Source organism: Peromyscus eremicus, unplaced genomic scaffold, assembly GCF_949786415.1.
Source record: "Peromyscus eremicus unplaced genomic scaffold, PerEre_H2_v1 PerEre#2#unplaced_124, whole genome shotgun sequence".
In the NCBI taxonomy this organism is placed as follows: Eukaryota; Metazoa; Chordata; class Mammalia; order Rodentia; family Cricetidae; genus Peromyscus; species Peromyscus eremicus.
In genome coordinates, this window is record NW_026734363.1 from 107,083 (window position 1) to 129,670 (window position 22,588).

The 22,588-nt window shown below is 36.1% G+C and overlaps 1 protein-coding gene across 3 annotated transcripts in view; it reads right to left on the minus strand.

Moving 5' to 3' along the window:
• The window catches only part of LOC131901616 (POTE ankyrin domain family member B-like), a 50,020-nt gene that overhangs the window by 17,989 nt on the left and 9,443 nt on the right, over positions 1–22,588 (minus strand). For 2 of the 3 annotated variants that reach the window (XM_059252718.1, XM_059252720.1), the window contains exons 7-13: positions 16,888–16,918; positions 14,353–14,425; positions 7,851–7,938; positions 5,974–6,056; positions 4,045–4,102; positions 1,993–2,021; positions 1,849–1,909 (exon numbers count right to left, since the gene is read on the minus strand). In XM_059252718.1, the coding sequence (XP_059108701.1) occupies positions 1,849–1,909; positions 1,993–2,021; positions 4,045–4,102; positions 5,974–6,056; positions 7,851–7,938; positions 14,353–14,425; positions 16,888–16,918 (423 nt within the window). The remainder of the gene's footprint in view (positions 1–1,848; positions 1,910–1,992; positions 2,022–4,044; positions 4,103–5,973; positions 6,057–7,850; positions 7,939–14,352; positions 14,426–16,887; positions 16,919–22,588) is intronic. The other variant, XM_059252719.1, reaches the window with a different exon arrangement.

Here is a 22,588-nt window from a genome sequence, read left to right on the forward strand (position 1 = left end):
GACATTATGGGGTAAGGGAGAAACCTGGTGCTAGGGAAATTTCTAGGAATCCACAAGGATGACCCCAGATTAGAAGACTGGCAATAGTGGATAGGGTGCCTGAACTGGCCTACCCTGGTATTCAGATTGGTGAATTCCCTAACTGTCATCATAGAGCCTTCATCCAGTAATTGATGGAAGCAGATGCAGAGATCCACAACCAAGCACCAGGCTGAACTCTGGGAGTCCAGTAGAGAAGAGGGAAGAGGATTCTATGAGCAAGGGGGTCGGGGTCAAGATTTGTAGGGAAATCTACAGAGACAACTAAACCATGTTTGTAGGAACTCAGGAACTTTAGACCAACAGCTGTGGAACCAGCATGAGACTGGACTAGGCCCTCTGCATATGGGAGACAGTTGTGTAGCTTGGTCTGTTTGAAGGCCCCCTGGTAATGGGATCAGGATCTATACCTGGTGCATGTGCTGGCAATCTGGAGCCCATTACCTATAGTGGGATGCCTAGCTCAGCTTTGTTGCAGTGTGGAGGTGCTTGATCCTGCCTCAACTGAATGTACCAGGATTTGCTGACTCCCCATGGGAGACCTAACACTTTTTTGGAGGAGGGGCTGGGGGTATACTGGAGGGGAGTCGGAAGAGGGATGAGAGGGGGATCTGTGGTTGGTATGTAAAATAAAATTTTAAATAAAAAAAGAACAAAATAATGAAAGACAACACTGAATAGAGATAAAAGGATACTTAATATGAAAAGAGGATGGAGAAACCACTATCTTAGAGTTCATGTTTTGTTACAGAGGTAGACTAATAAAAACAGCATGGTTCTAGCATCACAATAGACATGTTGATCAGTGAAATCAAACTAAACACCAAATGGAGGTCCACACACCAATGGACACATGATTTTTCATATAGAAACCGGAAATATACACTGGGTAAAAAACATCTTCCACACATGGTAATGAACTAATCTTGATTGCTGCATGGAGAAAACTGCACAGAGATCTGTATTTACTACCCTAAATAAAAACTTAATTCCAAATGAATCAAGGATCTCTAAATAAGACCAGAGACACTGAATATAACAGAAGAGAAAGTGTGTAATAGGCTTGAATTCATTGGTACAGGAAAAGACTTTTTGAATAGGACACCTGTAGCACAGGCACTAAGACCCACACTTAATAAATGGGACCACATGAAGCTGAAAGTTTCCTATGGCAAGATATCTATGTAAGCTTTGGGATTGTCAATGACTGCTCCACTATATGATAGTGTATGCTGTGTTATTGAAATAGACTGTAGATAAGAATTCTAAATGCATTTCATATTCCTTGTAATTAAATTACAATGCACTATGAGTGAAGTGAAGCAGTGTACTATGAGTTCTAGAGCAACACAAAAATTGATTTTCTTTCCTGAAGATATTGTACATTGCTGTTTGTCCAGTCCAGATCAGAATCTCTGAGCTCAAATAAGTTTCTGCCTTGTCCTTACAGATAGCTATGTGTGTAGGTGTGCATTCTGAGATCCATCAAGAAATTATGGTCACACACTGGGGCAGTCTCATTAGTCTCATGATTGACTTCTACAAGTCACTAATAAACAGAGATTGCACACTGGAAATGATAAGGCAGTCCAACATGAATATTAAACATTGAAGCTGAGCTGACATTTCTAAATGTTTTATGTTGTCAATGTAATAATTTTGAAGCATGTATGCCACTAGGGAGTTGGCATTGCTTATGACAAAACCTTCCAACATTATAGTCAAGATATAATTGGCATCAGGAAGACTGTGTGTATTTGAAATGTATTAGAACAAATTGATCAGGAGAAAGTGACTTACAAAATTTACCTGTTTGAGACTGCTGTGTTTCAGGCTTGGATCTGGAGACTAGATGACAATCATCCCTCAGCTATTTTGAAAAGAGACATTTAATCAATATTTTGGATTTCAACAATATATAAATATTCAATATAAATATTAAAAGGCATTTACCTCTGGATGTGGACATTTTTCAGCCCAAACTGAAAGAAAAAGAAAGTATAGTCAATCTTATGCACAATAAGAATTCCAAACCTACCTTTATGAAGGCTTCAGAGGGCAATGAGTTCTATTCCCTTCTTTCAAAATAACCATCTGTTATTTTATTGGTTAGGAAAGCAGCTGACAAGAAATATATTGAAATATATCAAAAGAAATCTATAGATTCAATTTAATTCCCATCAAAATTCAGAGAAATTTAAAAAACAACCACAACAGCATCAAAAAGCCTTTCAGGTTCATATGGAAATACAAAAAAATCTTGGATAGATTTAAGAAGATTCTCAATACTAAAATACGCTGGAGAAATCACTATCCCAGATTGCATGTTTTGTTACAGAACTAGAGTAATAAAAACATCATGATTCTATCATCAAAATAGACATGTTGATCAATGAAATCAAATTAATGTCAAAACACCTATGAATACATGATTTTTCATAAAGAAACTAGAAATACACACTGGATAAAAAAATAGCCTCCATACATGGAGATTACCAAACTTCATGGATACATGAAGGAGAATACACATACAAAACTCAACTCCAAGTGGATCATGAATCTCAAAATAAGACTAGATACCCTGAATATGACAGAAGAAAAAGTTTTTAACAGGCTTGAACTCACTGGTACAGGAAAGACTTCTGAACAGAACACCTGCAATAAAGCACTAAGACCCAAATTTAGTAAATGGGACCACATGAAACTGAAAGCTTCTATATGGCAAAGGACACCATCATCAGGCTACATAATAGGAAAAGAACTTAATCATTCAAACCTCTAATGTACAGTTAGTATCTAAAATACATAAAGAAGAAAAATTGGACTCCCAGGAAACAACTAACCCAATGATAATGGTGTTCGGGAATACAAAGACAATTTTTAAAAGATAAAACACAAACTGCTGACAAACTTTTAAAGAAATGCTCATCATCTTTCTTTATCAGGAGAATGCAAACCAAAAGTACTTTGAGATTTCATTTTTCTCCTGTCCAAAGGGCAAAGTTCAATTAAGCAAATGACAACTCATGCTTGTGAGGATATGACGAAAATGGAACACTTGCTCATTACTGATGAGAATGTAAACTTTTACAGCCATTAAGGAAATGACTCTGGCATTTTCTCAGGAAGCTGGCTACTAATCCTTCTCTAAAGCCACCTATACATCTATCTGGCATATACCCAAAGGACTCTATATCCTACTACAATAAATACCTGCTCATACATGCTCATTATTGACTATTTACAATAGCCAGATTTAGGGAACAGTTTAGATGTCCTTTAACTGGCAAATATATAATGAAAATATGGTGAACTTACACGATGGGGTGTTTTGCTTCTATCAAAAAAAGGAAATTTACATATAAGTGTAGGAAGCTAGAAAAAAATCATCACCAATGAGGAGACCCAGATCCAAAAGTCAAATACTGTATAATTTCCCTTATATGTGAGTGTTAGCATTTAAGTCTTCAACATGTGTGCTAAAATCCATAGACTCTGCATCAAGTAAGGGACTGCTTGCGAGGATCGTTCAAGTAAAGGGAAATAGAATATATAATTGTAAAGAGACAGTGGGGGGAAGGGCGATGCAAGTGAGAGGTTAGGGTAGGAATATGGGGATGGACAATTTACTAAAAACCATATGGAAACATACTGCTGTAGAATATTTCTAAATACATATGCATATAAAATAAATCCAAATGGAGTCTCCAAATAAAAGAGGAGATAAAGCCCCAATTAGACATCTTTTGCTAAACATGAAACCTTCAGTTATACCTAGTTGAGTCAATGGACAAAAGGGCAATTTAGGTATCTCAGGTAGAAGAGAACTCAGAGATCCTTCTGGGAGTATCTCAATTTTACACATCGCTCATGCATATTAACATATGGGGCTTATTACCACTTTTGTTGTCTTTTATTTAAGTGTAAATTTATTCAGTGATTTCTTTTGGTAGCACAACATACCAGCATTTGTCTTACATAAAGTCTCTTCATGATGACTCTTACCTTGAATTATTTCATTTTCTTCTAGACCATTTCCTATGTTGGATGACTGGGCAGCTTTCTGCAGTGGATTAGGGTAAAAGACACTCCGTCACGTGATATTAGTAGTGTAATTTCAAAAGGTCTCATTTTCTATTTCTGAACATATCATGATATTGGACTTTAAGAAAATTGTTCATGAGAATATATGCAGTATATATCAAAAACCATGGTATTTGAATGGAGAATCTTATATACACAGTCAAGTTTAAGTCTTTCATTTCCCAATTACATACAAGAAATATAGAATAGAGGAAAAACATCCATAGACAGAGTAATGCCTGATGTGTATGTATCAATAAAAGTAATTATTTTATATTACAATGCATAAAACTAATTTGTTCTTCTTAGTAAAGTTGGAGAATGTTAATGACACAAATGTTCACATCTTTAGTAAGGCCATTCCTCTAGGACACGATTAATATTAATCATGAGGTGTTATACAATGACATTATTTGTGTGGTTAGGCTTGATAGGAGATATGTATTATGTTAAAAAGCATTCATGTTATATCATGCTGATTGTGTAGTGAAGAAGGCAGAATGTGCTTAATTTCGGTAAAAGTGAACGAACAAAACTGACGTATTTCGTTAATTTCTTATAGATGGTAAATCTGGATCAAAATGATAAGCAGACAAGTTATTTCCTATGTTACCTTTAGACAATAACATTAGACCATTATGCAGTTTTAATATTTTGCAAATGTTTCTCAATGAACAGAAATCTTCCCCAAACACCATTTCACATTTTTTGCATGTTTAATAGAATCAACAAATCTTGCTTTCTCGTCATTCAAGAATTTTAAAAGTTATGAGAATATTTTGTCCACTATTCTATATGTACAGTAATGCCATCCTATTTGACAGTTACTGAGTGGACACTCCCTCATCTTCTAAAACATGTTAGGCTTCATACTTTGATCTCTGATATCAAAATACCATTCTCACTCCTACCCTGTATTAACGACAATTTTACCTAAATGTCTCTCTGTACCATATGTTTTCTTTATGACAAAATGCACCTATCTGAACTAAAACAGTTGCTTTTTACTTGTTTTGTGTTCTATTAATATAGCATATTAGGCTTCCCTCTGAAATTCTCAGTTCTTGATTTCTCAACATAGAGTAGATATTGACTATACAGATTTATGTAGGTTTAAAATATTAAAAATGTCTTCAGAACATACTCATACTTCAGTAAGTACCTAAAATTGTGTAAAAGGGAAACTATAGTGTCTTGAATCTATTTGAATTCTCTACATTAACTCAACTCCCAATATATATATTAATTAAGCATATTGGACAATAATGTGGAAATAATTAATTTTCTTCATTGAATTGAGCAAAATAATTGAGTTTTTCCTTCACAATGAAGCCTCTTTTATGGAATCAAAAATTCTTTCTGTTGGCAGATTAGTTGATTATATGTCCATATTATCTTCTCAAATGAGGACCTTGAAATAACCCAATGACCATAAGGAAAAAATTTCTCCTTGACATAACTGAGTATAATCATCACATAACAAATTTAGTTTCTGCAGGAAGAATCAACTTTATGAAATAAATCCAACTCTGAAGTCACAATTTTATATCATCCACTATTTTAAATAGAGAGCCATAAGACTCTCCAGCTACGTAAAGAGCTTAACATAAAGCACAAGTAATAATCACATAATTATTTACTAAATTACTTATAAAAGACAATGATTAGCTGTGTGACTGGATTCTAAGAATACCCTGTGTTTTATAATAGGTAAAAGACTTTCACTTCAATGTTAAATCATCATTGATGGACTGAATATAGTAGCCTGAAGTGTAGTTTCTTTTGGCCTATGGTAAGATCATCAAACCAAACAGTAGTAAGTGAGAAATTTAAATTTAAATAGTTACATACCAACTTTTGATAGTCTTCATTCTTATGATAAGCATTTTCATTTTCCAGTTTTAAATCCGGTATTGTTTCTAATTCTAGTTCTTCTGACATATCCACATATTTTATTTAAAAAATAAATATAACAATTAGATACACAATTTTCTATGACAATAGACTGAAATACATTCATAATTAGAATTTAGAAAAAAATTTACTCTTATCAAATATTTCAATTAAATGTACTTTATACATGAATATTTACATGCTTAGATAAATGCCCAAGTTGTAGAAATACCTGTATATCACTTGTACAGAAACTGCATGTTGCCAGCTTCAAGACATCCAAATACTTGACTAATTCATCTAGTAGTAACACACCTCTCATAAATGACCAAGCTCTCTAAAATCTACATTTTCAGACGTCATCCATTTTTCAGAACATTTATCATGTGCTCACACCCACAAGCACATTCAAAAATGTACAAATTAAAGAAATTGGAGAAGGATTATGAAATAATTTTTTTTATTGAAACTGGCAAAATAGTTTTAGTTGTAAGACCCTATTGCTCAAGACTCCACACTTTAGACACAGAATTTGGAGTAATTTAGCTGGACCTGACATAGAAACCTGCTCTCCTACTATGAGAACATGCTATGCAAAGTGCCAAGGGAGATAAGCAATCAGTAATCCCACCACCAAGATGTTGAAAGGCCTGGCAAGATAACGCTCATGGTAGGATAGCGACACTTTTATTTTTGGGGTAACCAACAGCTGTCCTATCGGTCCGGAGACCCACTCAATGAGAAATTCATTCCTGGTACTGGGAAACTAATCAACTATCCATGGATGGAGAAATCATAAACACTAGGAGTCATCAATTATTCCAGTTTTCTTATAACAGTATACTTACTGTGTTCTAAATATGGTTTTTATAGTCACGGTTATACCACAGAAGAATGTAGCTGTCATTTCTCCTCAAAGAATTTACTTTACACAGTACATAAAAGTATTACAGTATATACAATTAATCAGACTCCAAGGAGTGACCATAATATGCCGCAACTCCACTTACAAAGTCCTAAATCTAAAGATCAGGAAAAATAGCAAGAATTGGGTAGATAGATTGTAAAATCAAAGTACCAGCACTCTTGAAGCTACACAGCATCTTCTATGCATGACTTAGATATTGCTACCACGAAATTTCAAAAGTATGATATCTGAAAAGACACCTATATAAGGACAACACTTGATGAAATGCTACTGTGGGTGAAGTGAATCTCACAATGCACAACCCCTAGATGAAGATCTGTAGGCAATCAGTGACTGATAAACAAAGAAAAATCAGGTGATTTTCCAGAGATGAGCTCATCCTAGTAGGATAATAGGTTGTGCAATTCCAGTGATCAGTCCTAAACACATGTACATACAAGCAACACACTAAACAAATACACACAAGCATGCATGCACTTACACACACTCACACACGCACAGAGACACAAACACACATGCACACACATATTCACGCATGTACGCACGCATACACACACACACACAAAAAAATAGTGTGTCTTTACTAATAGTATAGAAGTCACACACATAGTTACTAAGGACTTGAGCACAGGAAAGGTTGTAGGAATAGCCAGACACCTGAAAATGATGTAAATATAGTACACAAGCATGAAATTATCAAAAGCTAAATAAAATAAAAGGCAACTCTTTTACTGACATTCTTATTTCAACCTTTGGATGAAAGTTTTTCTTGTCTACTATTACATTTTTACTTTTGTTTGATTTAATATGTATTACGTGGGTTATTTTATTTGGCTAAGGTATTTGTTGCCATGTTTTAAGCAAACCTCTCTGCCAAGTGATCTTACAAGTTAAGCATGTGCATTACCTTCTTGTTCTTCTACATTTTCATATTGTTTGGAAGCTATTGGTAAGTCATCCACACCACTTTTCAGACTATTCTCAGGAATATCTTGCTAAAATAATGAAAATAATAATGAGAATATAGTTGAATTTCCTATTTTGAATTCAACTAAACTTAAAAATAGGATAAAATATTTTCATAGATAACCTTTTGCATGCTCTTGAGATCAACCTGTCTTTTTACCCCATACAGTCACATATTCTAAAATCAAGCCTTGTAGCAGAAATAGAAAAAGATTATCTGCAGAATTCAATAAAGAACTAAACTCATAATATGAAACTTACATTCCTCACCAAAAATTAAACAGTTAAAGGATACATTTAAGTAATAATAACTGTTAATGTGCTTGCCATATCAAAGTATTTGATTTAAAAATCAATTCCTTGAGAAAATCATTTTAATATTATAATAAGGCCCTTTGGTTAGTATGAAAATACAAACTACGCCAGGTGGAGAAGAATTGAAATATTTTAGAATTAGTTTTGTTTATGAAAAGAAGGATGTACAAAAAATAGTTTTGTTAAAATCTTAGATAGAGAGAAAATAGTTTCATAAAATTAAAAAGCAATTAGTGATTCTTCTTTGTTCACATAATGCATGTAATCTTTCAATGAAATCTTAAACTCTTTCACAGTAAAAAATGGGTATCATTAGAGCATAACAAGCATTAACATGAAGGGAAGCATCAGAACATTCATTCTATGTCTGGAATGTTCCTGGTGCTTATTTATACTTGAAATAGTAGAGAGGTCCTTATGCAATTACACACTCAGCATTTTTAGTCATTTACTTGTGAGATAGGTAAGAAAATTTAAAGTTCACATAGATTCACTATTCTCTAAATGGCATAACACTAATGGTTATCACTTCATATTTAAGTCATATGAACTGGTAGTTTTAATTCAGAAAGATTCTGTGATGAAACATCAATGTCATTATGTCAGCTGAGGATTTGTAAGTCTTCAAATACTGTTGAAATATATGTCAGTCTGGTCCCAACATTCATAAAACACATGAAGAAAGGAATAAAAAGCTCTATTGACTATATGCTGAAATCCACATTTGAAGAATTTATGTATAGCTTATCACAATAAGACTTGAAGGACTGGGTGTGTGGTTGAGTGGTAAAGAATTTGCCTTGCATTCACTAATTTCATAGTTGATGTAATAAACGAAAAAACAAAAAAGAAAACTACAAAACTCTAATCACAAGTGATCTAGGACACCCAGAAACAGGAAGCCTAACCTCAGAGTGATTTTGGAGATTTAAATGAGCAATGAAACCACTGTGTAGACATCCTTTAAAATTTGAAGTGTTACATATGATGCAAAGAATTTCAGGTTACTTTTAAAGATTTTGAGTGCAAAAATAAGATGAAATTGAAATTTTGCCTTTAGCATTGGTTATCAAAGACCTTATTCTAGAACTTTCTACAATTAGGGGGAAACATGTATACCTCAATTATATGAAGAGTTTTTTCTTCCATTTTTGATTTAAAAATTTGCATGTACAATATATTTTGAACATATTTTCCCAACCAAAATACTCCCAGATTATTCCCCATCTACCTACCCCCCAAGTTTATAATCTTTCTCTCTTAAATCTACCCCCAAATTGAAAATACAAACTTACAACCAATAAGACAAACATGCCACAAGAGAACAATCAGCCCCCAACAATACCACAAACACAAAATTGAACACTGCTTCCTTTGTGTTGATCAACTTCCCCTGGTCATAGTGTCTTCTCTGGAGTGCCTTTGATATCCCAGTGATGCTTCAAGTAGAACACTGACTTTTCCTTTTGCCAACAGCTATCAATTACAAACTGTGTCCTGGTTATGGATGGCAGCCTGTGTCTTCTTCTGCCTCTTAGTGCTGGCACCCTGTCTTGTTGGAACCTGGGCAAATCATCTGTGTATGGGCGTAGTCTCTGAGTTCATATGTGCATTGGTCTTGGTCCTGTTGTGTCTGGAAGCCAAAGTTTCCTTGACCTTATCCATAAGCACTGGCTCTTATAATCATTCTGCTTCCTTTTCTACATAAACACTGAGCCTTGATGGAGGAGGTTTGATGAAGACATCCAATTTATGACTAGGTGGTCCAAAGTCTCTCACTCTGCATTTTGACCAGTTGTTGATCTCTGTGTTGATTCCCATCTACTGCAAGAGAAAACTTCTATAAGGAGGATCGGGAAAGGTATAGTGACATGTCTCTAGGACTCATTTTCTTGCTGTATTCATTCAGAAGAAGAGTAGCATTGGGTTTATCCATAGGCCCATACCCTACATTATCACGTTATTGGCCCCTTTGGCAGTGTTAGGTTTGTATTCCACCTTATGCAGTCTCTAAGTCCAATGAAAAAGTTATTTGTTATTCCCATAACATTTATGCTACTATGGGACCAGCATATGTTTCCGACAGGTCACTGTTGTAGGTCACAGGGTTGTAGTTGGTGATATCGTGATTACCTTTCTCCTCTGTGAGCAGGAGGTGTATCTTCTAGCACCACGAACATTAGTTAGAAGGTGTAATGATTCTATTTGGGCACAAATCCATCTACTCTATGTTTGGGTATTTAATATGTGGTTTTTTCACCAATAGGGTCTTTCTATTTGGTTGTGGAGTGAGACCAAAGGCCTTCACCATAGCCTGTTATGTTTGGATAATTCTATGTGCCTGTAGAATCATCAACAAATGGTTCAGGTCAAACTGGATGGCCACATGCAGAAGAACTAAGTAGATCCATATCTATCACCCTGCATACATCTCAACTATGAATGGATCAAAGACTTCAACATAAGACCATAAACTCTGATTAAGATAGAAGAAAATGTCTGGAAAGGGCTTGAATTCATTGTTACAGTCAATGACTGACTTTCTGAACCAGATACCAATAACACAGGCATTAGAACCAAAACTAGCAAGTGTAACTTCATGAAGATGAAAAGCTTCTCCTTAGAATAGAACAGCATCATGTAAAAATTTATGGCATGGAAAATGAATAAACCATTGCCAATTATACATCTGATAGGGGATTAGCATCTAAACCACAAAGAACTAATAAACTGAAAATCAAGAAAACAAATAACATGTTCTAAAAAATGGGGTACAGAACAAAGCAGAGATACACAAATGCCTGAGAAACACTTCAGTAAATGTTCAACATCCTTAGTCATCAATGGAAATGTAAATCAATGCCCCTCTGAGATTTCATTTTACCTAAGTCAAAATGGTCAAGATCAATAAAACAAATGACAGCTCAGCTGGGGAGTATGCAAGGAAAGGGAAACACTTGTTCCTTCCTGAAGGAAGTGCAAACTTATACTAGGATGTGAAGAGCCTTCAAACATTCTTTTTGTACCTCATTATATACCCATTGGCAGCCTGAGACAGAACTCATTAGGAACATCCTTGAACTCTTGGAAAGTTCAACCTGCCTCTGTCATCTGAATTTTAGGATAAAGACTGTGCCATGATGACTGGATCCAATATTTTATGAGAATGAATAATGCAAAGCTACAATTATACTTATTTTGAGAGAAAGATTTTGTATTTCTACATTTTAATCACTTTAAATAATACTTTTTTCTAGATAAAGTACCAAAATGCTGTGGGATGGTCTTTCTGTATGCTGTGAATATATGTTGCTCCCATGGGTTAATAAATAATGCTGTACTGGGCTATGGCAGGTCAGGACGGAGCCAGGCAGGAAAACCAAGAGAGACAGAGAAAGAAGAAGGGTGGAGTCAAGGAAGATGCTGCAAGCTGTCGGGAAGAGCAAGATGTAATAAAATACAGGTAAAGCCACGAGGCACATAGACTAATAGAAATGGGTTAATTTAAGATATAATAGCAATAAGCCTGAGCCATATATCAAACAGTTTATAATTAATATAAACCTCTGTGTTTTTACTTGGGACCAAGTGGCTGCAGGACACAGGAAAACTTCCATCTACACCAGACTTGAAAAATTGTTTTTAAATGTTAGTGTCCTGAGTAAGAGGGTGTTTTTTTTTGATATTTTTATTATTAAGAAATTTTCTATTCAGGTTACATAATAACCACAGATTCCCCTGTCCTCCCTCCTTGCACCCCCAGCCTTCCTTCCCAACCCACCCCCCATTCCCATCTCCTCCAAGGCAAGGTCTCCCATGGGGACTCAGCAGAGCCTGGTATATTTGGTTGAGGCAGGCCTAAGCCCCTCCCTCATGCACCAAGGCTGCTCAGGGTGTCCCACCACAGGCACTGGGTTCCAAAAAACACACTCACACACCAGGGACAGATCCCAATTCCACTGCCTGGGGGTCTGCTAACCAGTTCAAGGCAAACAACTGTCTCACCTATCCAGAGGGCCTAGTCCAGTCCCATGGGCCTCGACAGCTATTGGTGCACACTTCATGAATTTCCACTAGTTTGGCTGGCTCTCTCTGTACATTTTCCCATCGTGATCTCAATGTCCCTTGCTCATAGAATTCCTTCTCTCTCTTATCAATTGAACTACTGGAGCTTGGTCTGGTGCTTGGCCATGGATCTCTGCATCTGCTTCCATAAGTTACTGGATGAAGGCTCTATGATGACAGTTACGGTATTCACTAATCTGATTATCAGAGTAGGCCAGATCAGGCACACTCTCAACTATTGCTAGTAGTCTAAGGTGGGGTCATCCTTGTGGATTCCTGGGAACTTCCCTAGCACTCTGTTTCTCCCTGTTCCCATGATGTCTTCATTTATCATGGTATCCCTTTCCTTGCTATCCCATTCTGTCCCTGTTCCAGCTCAAACCTCCCATTGCCTTATGTTCTCATCCCCCATTACTTGCCCTCCATTACTCCCCCTCACCCTCAGTTTGCTCATGTTGATCTCATCTATTTCGCCTTCACTGTTTGATCTATAGGGTCTTCCTTGTTAGCCAGCTTCTTTGGAGTTGTGGGTTGTAGTCTGGTTATTCTTTGCTTTACATTTAATATCCATTTATGAGTGAGTACATACCATATTTTTCCTCTTGAGTCTGGGTTTTCATCCATTTGCCTGCAAATTTAATAATATCATTGTTTTTACTGCTGACTAGTACTCCATTGTGTGTATGTACCACATTTTCTTTATCCATTCTTCACCTGAGGGGCATTTAGATTGTTTCCAGTTTCTGGCTCTTATGAATAATGATGCTATGAACATAGTTGAGCTTGTGTCCTTGTGGTATGATTGAGCATTCCTTGGGTATATGCCCAAGAGTGGTATAGCTGGGTATTGAAGAAGACTGACTCCCAATTTTCTAAGAAACCACCATACTGATTTCCAAAGTGGCTGTACCAGTTTGCACTCCCACCAACAGTGGAGGAGTGTTCCCCTTCCTCCACATCCTCTCCAACATAAGCTGTCTTCAGTGTTTTTTATCATAGCCATTCTGACAGGTGTAAGATGGTATCTCAGAGTTATTTTGATTTGTATTTCCCTGATGGCTAAGGATGTTGAGCAATTTCTTAAAAGTCCTTTGGCCATTTGAGATTCTTCTGTTGAGAATTCTCTGTTTAGGCCTGTAGCCCATTTATTTGGATTGTTTGGAATTTTGATGTCTAGTTTATTGAATTCTTTTATATACTTTGGAGATCAGCCCTCTGTCAGATGTCAGGTGGGGTTGGTAAAGATCTTTTCCCATTCTGTAGGCTGTCGTTTTGTCTTATTGACTGTGTCCTTTGCCCTACAAAAGCTTCTCAGTTTCAGGAAGTCCCATTTATTAATTGTTTCTCTCAGTGTCTGTGTTATATTTAGGAAGTGGTCTCCTGTGCCAATGCATTCTAGGCTACTTCCTACTTTCTCTTCTCAAGTTCAGTGTAACTGGATTTATGTTGAGGTCTTGGATCCACTTGGATTTGAGTTCAGTGCATGGCAACAGATAGGGATCTATATGCAGTCTTCTGCATGTTGACATCCAGTTAACATGTAGTTGACATCCAGTTAACAGTTTTTAAAAGTTAGTATCATGAGTAAAAGATTTTTTAAAAGGTACTTTAAAAACTAATGCTAATTTCTGTGCCCTTCAATACATGGGTTGGATATGTAAGCTACCTTAAGTAACATAATGAATAGGTTAGTCTACATATTTAGAGAAGCCTGAAAATTATGTAAGTCATGCTATAAGAAATAAAAATAAAACTACTAATGTTTATTTGTCCAAATATTCCCAAATTTCAAATTCCCTCCACTGTGGTAAAACTATACAAACTAATTTTTCTGTGATTACTTATTTCTTATCTCATTTTTGGCTTTCAGAACCTTAAAGTAATTATTATGTTTTGGTACTTTTCACCATCAATATAGTAATATTGTCATAATTTTATAAAAAAATTCTAGCCAATTTTTCATCTAAAGTGATGACATTTTGACAACTGCTCTATTATACCATTTCAAACTCCACAAAGAAGAAATTCAGCACAAGAATTTACCTCAAGATGGCATTGATTACCTGAGTTTTCAAATTAGCTGTGTCCTCCATTGTTGCACACACGGAAATCAGTGACTCAGATTCAAAGTGATGTCTTTGAAGCAAAACACACAACAACAAATAAGTGAGTAGTGGACAAAAGCATTTGTCCTGAATGTTTAGTTATTTGAATAGCAGATGATGTTTCTGTTGTTATTAGACATCTGTTTTATAAAATTTGTTCAGCTGTTAATTTCTGTCTCCACTTCTCCTAATCTCTGCATTTGTCAAGAAAGAGTTCCACATAGTTCCACATCAAATAGTGTCAGTCAATATATTTGTGGAACCTGAAAATCATTTGTTTTGAAAACTGTCCTGATGATTGCATGCAAATTACAATGAATTGCTCACATACTCTTTAATCATTAATTTAAATAAAGGTAATAGCCCCAAATAAAGCAAAACAATAGTGTCCTCATTCTACTCTATTAATAAAGCATAAAACTATATAACTACTAAATGGCAACCTTCATTCTTGAGCATGGAAAATACCCATTGAAAGGAAACCATCACATCCATTCATTGTAAAACAACTAATAAAGTCATGAAAAAGATGTGAAATCCTTGAACATTAAAGTTATAAGTGAACAAACAAATGTGCACATTGAGGTTTGAAATCCTCTTATCATGGGTGTTCAAACATTAAAATGTAATAATTCAGTTATTACATTGGTAGAGGCTGATTCAAAAACTACCAAGCACTTAAAAACCTTCATATGTGCTTGGTTGATGGCAGAGACTTCTGGAAAAGCAGATCCCTGGGACTTTTGCCTCTGTTTCCCTCTATGTTCTCTAGATGTCTTCCTTATATAGGATACCACTCCTCGTTCCCGCTTTTGCAGTCTTCAGTGATGCTCTCTGGCCTTTAAATATTCATCCCAGGAAGGTGCAGATTCCTGAAAGTACAGGCTCAAAGAACCTGAAAGACAGCTAGTTCCCTGGTTCAGGCAAATAAGCTAAATGGAGGGTCAGCAACACACATCCCAAGCCTAGATATGTTACAAAATTCTATGATTATGTTCTGCAATTCCAATCTGAAAAGGACAGGAATTTGGCAAAGGTAACAGGAAAAGAAGCAGTGGCAGTGGATCACAGATATTTTTCATTTCAGCCCTTGGTTCTGAACATTCTCTAGCCCACCCTCTGTGATACCACATTCCCGTTTTCTATAAAGACTTCAGGTTGCTCAAGTAAGTTTCAACAGAAGAATCTATTTGTCATTTCTATCAATTAAGCACAAAAGGTAATATAGTTTCCAAATTACGTTCAACCCTATCCATTCCCAGATGATTTTCACCATCCTGTGTCTATGTAAATAACTTTATTGTCTTTAAAAAACTAATCACGAGGCCAAACTCTTAGTCCTATTGGCCTCCATGATTTTCCTTTCGAAATTGCCCTTCCCCTGTTAATGTCATTCAAATCATCCACCATTAGGCTACTTTTAATGCCATTCTTGGAACACTTGACTCATTCCCATATTTTCCTACAGAAATTCTCAATCAAATACTGGTCAGTAAGGACTGGTCTTTTAGTGAAGGAATGCATGGGAATCTAAATTGGGCCATTTGTATTTCCACCTCCATAGAATACTGTGTTTTAGTTTTGGCTTCTCCCTCAGAGCAACTGTTTATGTATAACGTTGGATCTAGTTTTCTGTGCTCAGGATATTTTTATTAGTTTTCAAAATTCCTTAAAAACTACAAATTTTTCAGATCTGAGATTTTCTAATAAAACAAGAAGCAGTACCTGGCAGTCAAAAATTCTAAACTATAGGTCAAGAAACATGAGGAAAAATAAATGTACAATAAAAAATTTCAAAATTCTTAGTGTCATGGGGAAACAAAGACTTGATGAAATGAGAAAAAAACTCTCCTGTACCCAGGCAGTCCAGTAGTTTGAAGAGAAAACAAAACTGAGTATAAGTTCATAACGTCTCTTAAATAGATGCTCACTTGTATCAACATAACATGGTATATGTGCACATGGACTACCATTCCAATAATGTAATTCCAAGCCTTCTGTCATCTTGCTCATTTCAAACCTATGGCACTACAGACACAATAAAGAGAGGTTTCCCCCTCCAATCTTGATAGCAATGTAGTGTCTAAGAACAACTTTCAAAAGAAAAACTATGGAGGTTTTAGATAGGTTTCTCAGGAAAACTCTAATCCAGAGTTGACACATAAGGAAAACTGGCTTTCTACATGAGATCATCTCAATGTAGTCACAGGAACAAGAGAGTGCACAGGCTGACAGTTCAGTCAAGAGATGGCAACTTGTTACCTATGGGATTCATAGAATTAATCAAACTCTCTGGATGACCTTTGCTAAAGTAGTAAGACACTTAGTCACAAGGATATGAAAGCTTTAAAACATATGATTATATTAATGCATCATGGACACTAAATAAATCAGATGGAATCAGTGAAGAACACAATATTCAATAAACATTAGTTCTTTTCCCTGGTTCTAATTATAAGTTAACATTCATATTCAAAGACCTTAAAATCTTACCCCGATAAAAAGACATCTTCAGGCTGATTTCCTATAATTGAATGAAAAGTAGACATATTTCAGTCGATTATATTAGTCTATAAAATACCGTAGGGTAAATCTTCTAGAGTAAAAAATCTTCTAGGGTAAATAATAACTATGGTACTGGAATATAACAAATGCATCAGGAAATCTTCACCTCCTTTGGATTTATTGAATAAAAGAATGAAAGAAATTATCAGCATTTGATACCTCAAAGTAGGTGACCATGTATACTGACAACAAGTCCAACTAATGGCAAATAGTGGCGTTGCCAGAATCAGTGCCTATCATCAATAAATAGCAAAGAGAGTAGTTTTCTGGAAGAATGGTACCAGGATCAATTTGAAGACAGCATAAATATTTTGTTATAACACAACAAATATTCCCCAGATGCACGGCTGCAATCCTTTAGGTAGGGATGAAACAACCTATCAGAGAGAACCTGAGGCAATGATCATTGTACTTATCAATCTCCCCTAAAATTATGGAAACCTATCTGGACAAGGTTTCTCATAAAGACTTGCAAGGTATCAGAAAAGAGAGGTAAGGTGAAATCAATGCTGCCCACCCTCCTGATCTCCTCTGTGGTTAGGTTCTAATGAGCTCTTTTAGATCTGGCTATAGTTTTCATTCTTACCTATGATACAATAAGGTAGAACCACAATTGCTATTGTCACCTTTGGACATAACTACTGGTAAGATCCCCTCCTAAAGAATATATCTATTCTGCACATGGTTAAAATACAGAAAATTAAAAGTATGTACTAGGAAGGCTAGGTCCGAGAAAGTTGCTTTGGAGGTTTGTTTATTATAAAACTATAAATCCATATGTAGGTATCTACATATATATCACTTAATAACTCACTTAAGATCTTTCTACTGGGATAGAAACCTAGTTCCCTATGGTGGTATTTTATTTGTGCTGAAATGCGATTTTATTTGTATGTTAATAAAGATGCCTGGAGGTCAGAAGTAAAACCGAGCCACTAAGCAGAAGTCAGGTGGTGGTGGCACATACCCTTAATCCAATCCCATGGCAGGTAGAGTCTCTGTGTGGTCAAGGACACAGCCAAGGAGTGGTGACCTGAACCTTTAATCCCAGTACCAACCATAGAGACCTGGAGGTCTGTATAGACAGGCAGTGACAGGGAAGTCATGTGGTTGGGTTTAGAGCCAATGAGAAGGCAGAACAGAAAGGCAATAAAAAGACAAGTCACACAGGAAGAAGGTCTCTCTCTCTAGAGAAGAGACAGCAGCCAGGTATTAAGATAAGGCTGTCTGGGCTCTTCACTAGTGCTCTCATCTCTTGGACTTTTAACTCTGTAGTTGGCTCTGTGTTTCTTATTTACTAAGACCATTTAGAATTTTGTCTACAGTTCTCCTTTTATATAAAATAAGAAAGACCACACATGGTGAGATCCTATTGACATTACCCTTGAGAAAGTATCTTCCCATGGAAAATGAAGACTAGAAATGTGCCCAAGTGGCAGAGCACCTGTCTTGCAAAAATAGGGTAAAAGATAAAATGGGATTGTGGATGGATAGTCAAGTATTCTCTGGTGTATGAGTGGCTTCATATTTACTGATAAGCACTATAGATATTAACGACTCACAATAAAAACAGAATTTAAATCTGGAATTAGTAGACTAGTTTCTTCTTTTTTCCCCCAAAGAAGAGGTTCATTATTTACTTCATCTACAGTATTCACATTCTAAAGGTTACTGCATATGGGAAAAAGCCATGTGAAAGACTTGACTACAGTTTGGAAAAGTATGACCTCTGGAGATTGCCTTTTGGCAGTCAAGAGTCAGTTTGGCAACACAAAGCAGGAAGACAAAAATAAACAAAAATAAAAATAAAAATAGGGTCATTGGAGTAGCAAACACATAGAGCACCTCCTTCTTAAAGTATGAAACCTTGAGTTCAACACCTCACAGATAAGAATATTAATTTCTAATTATACATTTAGGAACCAGACCATTGCCATACAGTAGAGCCAGAAGTAATCACCGTGTATATAAACATTTCAGTAACACTATGTGATATATTTGTTTAAATGGAAGAATTTGAATACAAAATTACCATTATTTTAGGTTTTGTGCCACCTTTATTGAATACGTCTCTTTTTGTCTGTCACCCCCCAAAAACTGCCATCAGTAAACTCACACCTGGTCCAGATCCAAGCTGACAACCCTCTTTGTTTGTGAGCCACCATTGTTGGGCAATTCTCTTTTTCCATTTCCCATCCTATTATCCCCTACTACTATCTCCAAACCCACATACCTTGCTTAAGAAATGCAGCAGGCATGGCCTCCATGTTTCCTAGCTACCTTTGCTAGCTAGGTGGCTACTTCATTTTCTCTGGAAGCCAACAATCCTATTCCAGACCCAAAGCTGTGAACCCTCTGTTGCAGGAATCCTAAATGTTATTTTAATTAAAAAATGGAGCCAGATATTGGGGAAAATGCTGAAAGATCAGAGAGACAAAGAAACAAGTCATAGCCAAGTCTAACCTCGCCAACTCCAGGAATCCTCTGACTGAATGCCTCTGAGTACTCAGCTGAAAGTGCTCCAGCTGAAAAGCCTCTATACAAAAGGGGTTCCAGCCAAAAAGCCTTTAGTTCCTGTCTCCTCATGCCTTATATACCTTTCTCCACCCAGCCATCACTTCCTTCCTAGTGTTGGGATTAAAGGCATGTGACATCCCAGTAATGGGATTAAGGGTTGGTGCCACCACTGCTTGCCTCTGTTTCTCTCCTAGACTGATTAAATCTCATGTAGTCCAAGGTGGATATAACTCACAGAGATCCAGATGGATCTCTGCCTCCCGAGTGCTAGGATTAAAGATGTGTGGCACCACTGCCTGGCCTCTATATTTAATCTAGTGGCTTGTTCTGTCCTCTTATCTTCAAGCAAATTTTATTAGAGTACACAATATATCACAACCTTTTCTGGGTAAGTCACTTCTTCCCTGTTCTGCCCCCACATTTTTTGTTTGTGGCTGTCACCATACACAGAAGACTAGGTCCAGATCAATGGCTGCAATAGATATAATACTGAAAATTTCAGCATGCCAATTAGAAAGTTCAGAGAAAACCCTTACCAATATAACAAATCAAACAAAAGATAGAATATGAGAATGTAAAGAAAAAGTAGAAAAATCTATAATTAATTAGCAAATAATATTAAAAAAACCATGCTAGAAGACCAGGAAAGAAATTTGAGATACTATCAAAGGCTCAAATCTTTGAATTCTATTGGCATACATGAGGAAACAGTATTCTCAATCAATAGCATAGACAAGATTAATAGAAAGATCACAGAGGAATTCTTCATCCAAGTAAGGAAATATATACACACACTGATACAAGAATCAAACAAAACCCCAACCAGACAAGATCAGAAAGAAAACTCCAAAGCATATAATAGTAACACCACCAAATATACAGGACTAGGAAAAAATATTGAAAGCTTAAGAAAAGAAAGTATACAAGTCATTTGGAAATGAACGTGCCCAGGGCAACAGCTGAATTATCAAATAAAACTCTGAAAAGCAGAAGAGCCTGAAGCAATGAACTTCAAATACTACAAGTCCATGCATGTCAACCAGGACTCGTGTGCCCAGTGAATCTGTCTGCCATAGCTGAAGAGGAAACACTTCCATGATACAAGCAGCCTGAAACAGTTATAGCAAATAATAAATTCTAAACAGACTACTAAATGTAATACTTCTAACTGAAGAGAGGAGTAAGTGTGAGAGGAGACTTTTAGAAAGAAAACAAGCAACACTATAATTTAAGGAAATACAAAGGGCATCTAACAACACAAAACAACAGGAAAATAAAACACTGCAATCTAGGTACAACTTTCAATAACGAATCCAGATATCAATGGCCTCAACACTCCAGTCAAAAGACAAAGGCTACCTAAACAAATTAAGAAACAAAATCCAACTATCTATTGTCTATGAAAAATCTCATCTTAGTTTAAAAGTCAGGCACCCTCTTACAATGAATGGATGCAAAATGTATTCTCAAAATGTATTCTAAGCAAACACTGTCAGGAAGCAAGCAGGTATCGGCATCCTAGTACCTGAAAAATCATTTTCAAACTAAAATGAAGCAGAAGAGACAAAGATGTGCACTTCATACTAATTAAAGTGTCAACAAATACAAAATATAATACTTACACACACACACACACACACACACACACACACACACACATGCAGGTGCACCCAACTTCACAAGAAACCTAATGGAACAAAAGGCACAGATCAACACAGACCCGATAACATTATATGATTGCAAACACTGATTTTTCCAATTGATTGGTCATCCAGCCCAAGTACATACAATCTCAGAATTAAATGACATCTTCATTCAATTGACCTAACCAATAATTAAATATTCCACCTCAATACGAAAGAATATATATTCCACTCAGCAGCACAAAGAGGCTCCTCTTAAATAGAGCATATGCCTAGAGACAAAGGAAACTTTAAGAAATACAGAAAATTGAAATAATGCCATGTACAGTATGCAACCACTGAGTCATAAAAGTTAAAATTGGCAGCAAAATAAACTCCAGTATGCATATAAACAAATAAATGACCTAATGATCCAAGTCAAGAATTTGAAGAAAAAAGAACAAGAACAAACCAAACCCCCAAACAGTAGATAGTACGAAATAATAAAAAGTAAATGAATTAAATAGAAAAAAAGAAAACTGTACAAAGAACTAATGAATCTAATAGCTATTTTTCTGAGAAGATAAAGATGACTCCTTCATCAAGATTCTCTTGAGTCTCACACCAGAATGTAGACATGAAGCAGAGATCAGCAGAGTCTAGGGATCCCAGTCTCAGTTGATAAATCAACATTACAACTCCAGCATCTCTAGCTCAGGGAACATCACAGAACAGGCAGAGGGAAAGACTGCAAACATCAGGAAGTCTGCTGTGAAACAGTCTCTCATGGAAATGGCTATATTAACAAGCTCTGAACAGAGACAATATCAATAGACATGCTAAGGAAGAAGTAGGGAGGAATCTCCGAGGGCCATGCTCCTGGACAAGGAACTGCAGGAAACTAATGACTGCTGAGATAGGGATAGTGAGTCTCTCTCAGACAGGAACCCCTAATTGCTTGACTGATGAAATTGTAGTCAGCACTGAAACCATGTAACTACAAACAAGAAAACTGAACTCAGTAGGTTGTAGTTACACATTTGTGTCTCTGTGTGTGAATGTGTGCATTGAAGAGTAATTATAAGGGAAGAAGAGACTATCAATTTGAGACCTGCGGGGACATGGAAGAAGCGGGAGCGTGGGGAGAGTGCTGGAGGGAAGAAAGGGAAGTGGGAAAGTGATCTAATTGTACTTTAGTTAAAATCTATAGAAAAGAAAACATTCCTTTAATAACATACACAGGAAAGGAAATCATAAAAGGATTGAATATTGTGTCTTGTTTAGCCATACAAATCATGTTTTCTATGATATGTATAACAAAGTAATTGTGTTCACTTACTGCAATGCATTCATTTTTACTGTGAGAAAATAATGTGTTTTTTTTATAATGTGTGTGGATAGCTAAGAAGACAACTTAGAAGTTAACAGCATGCATTGCTCTTCAAGAGGACCTGTGTTCTGCTCTCAGAACCTATGTGGTATTTTACAAT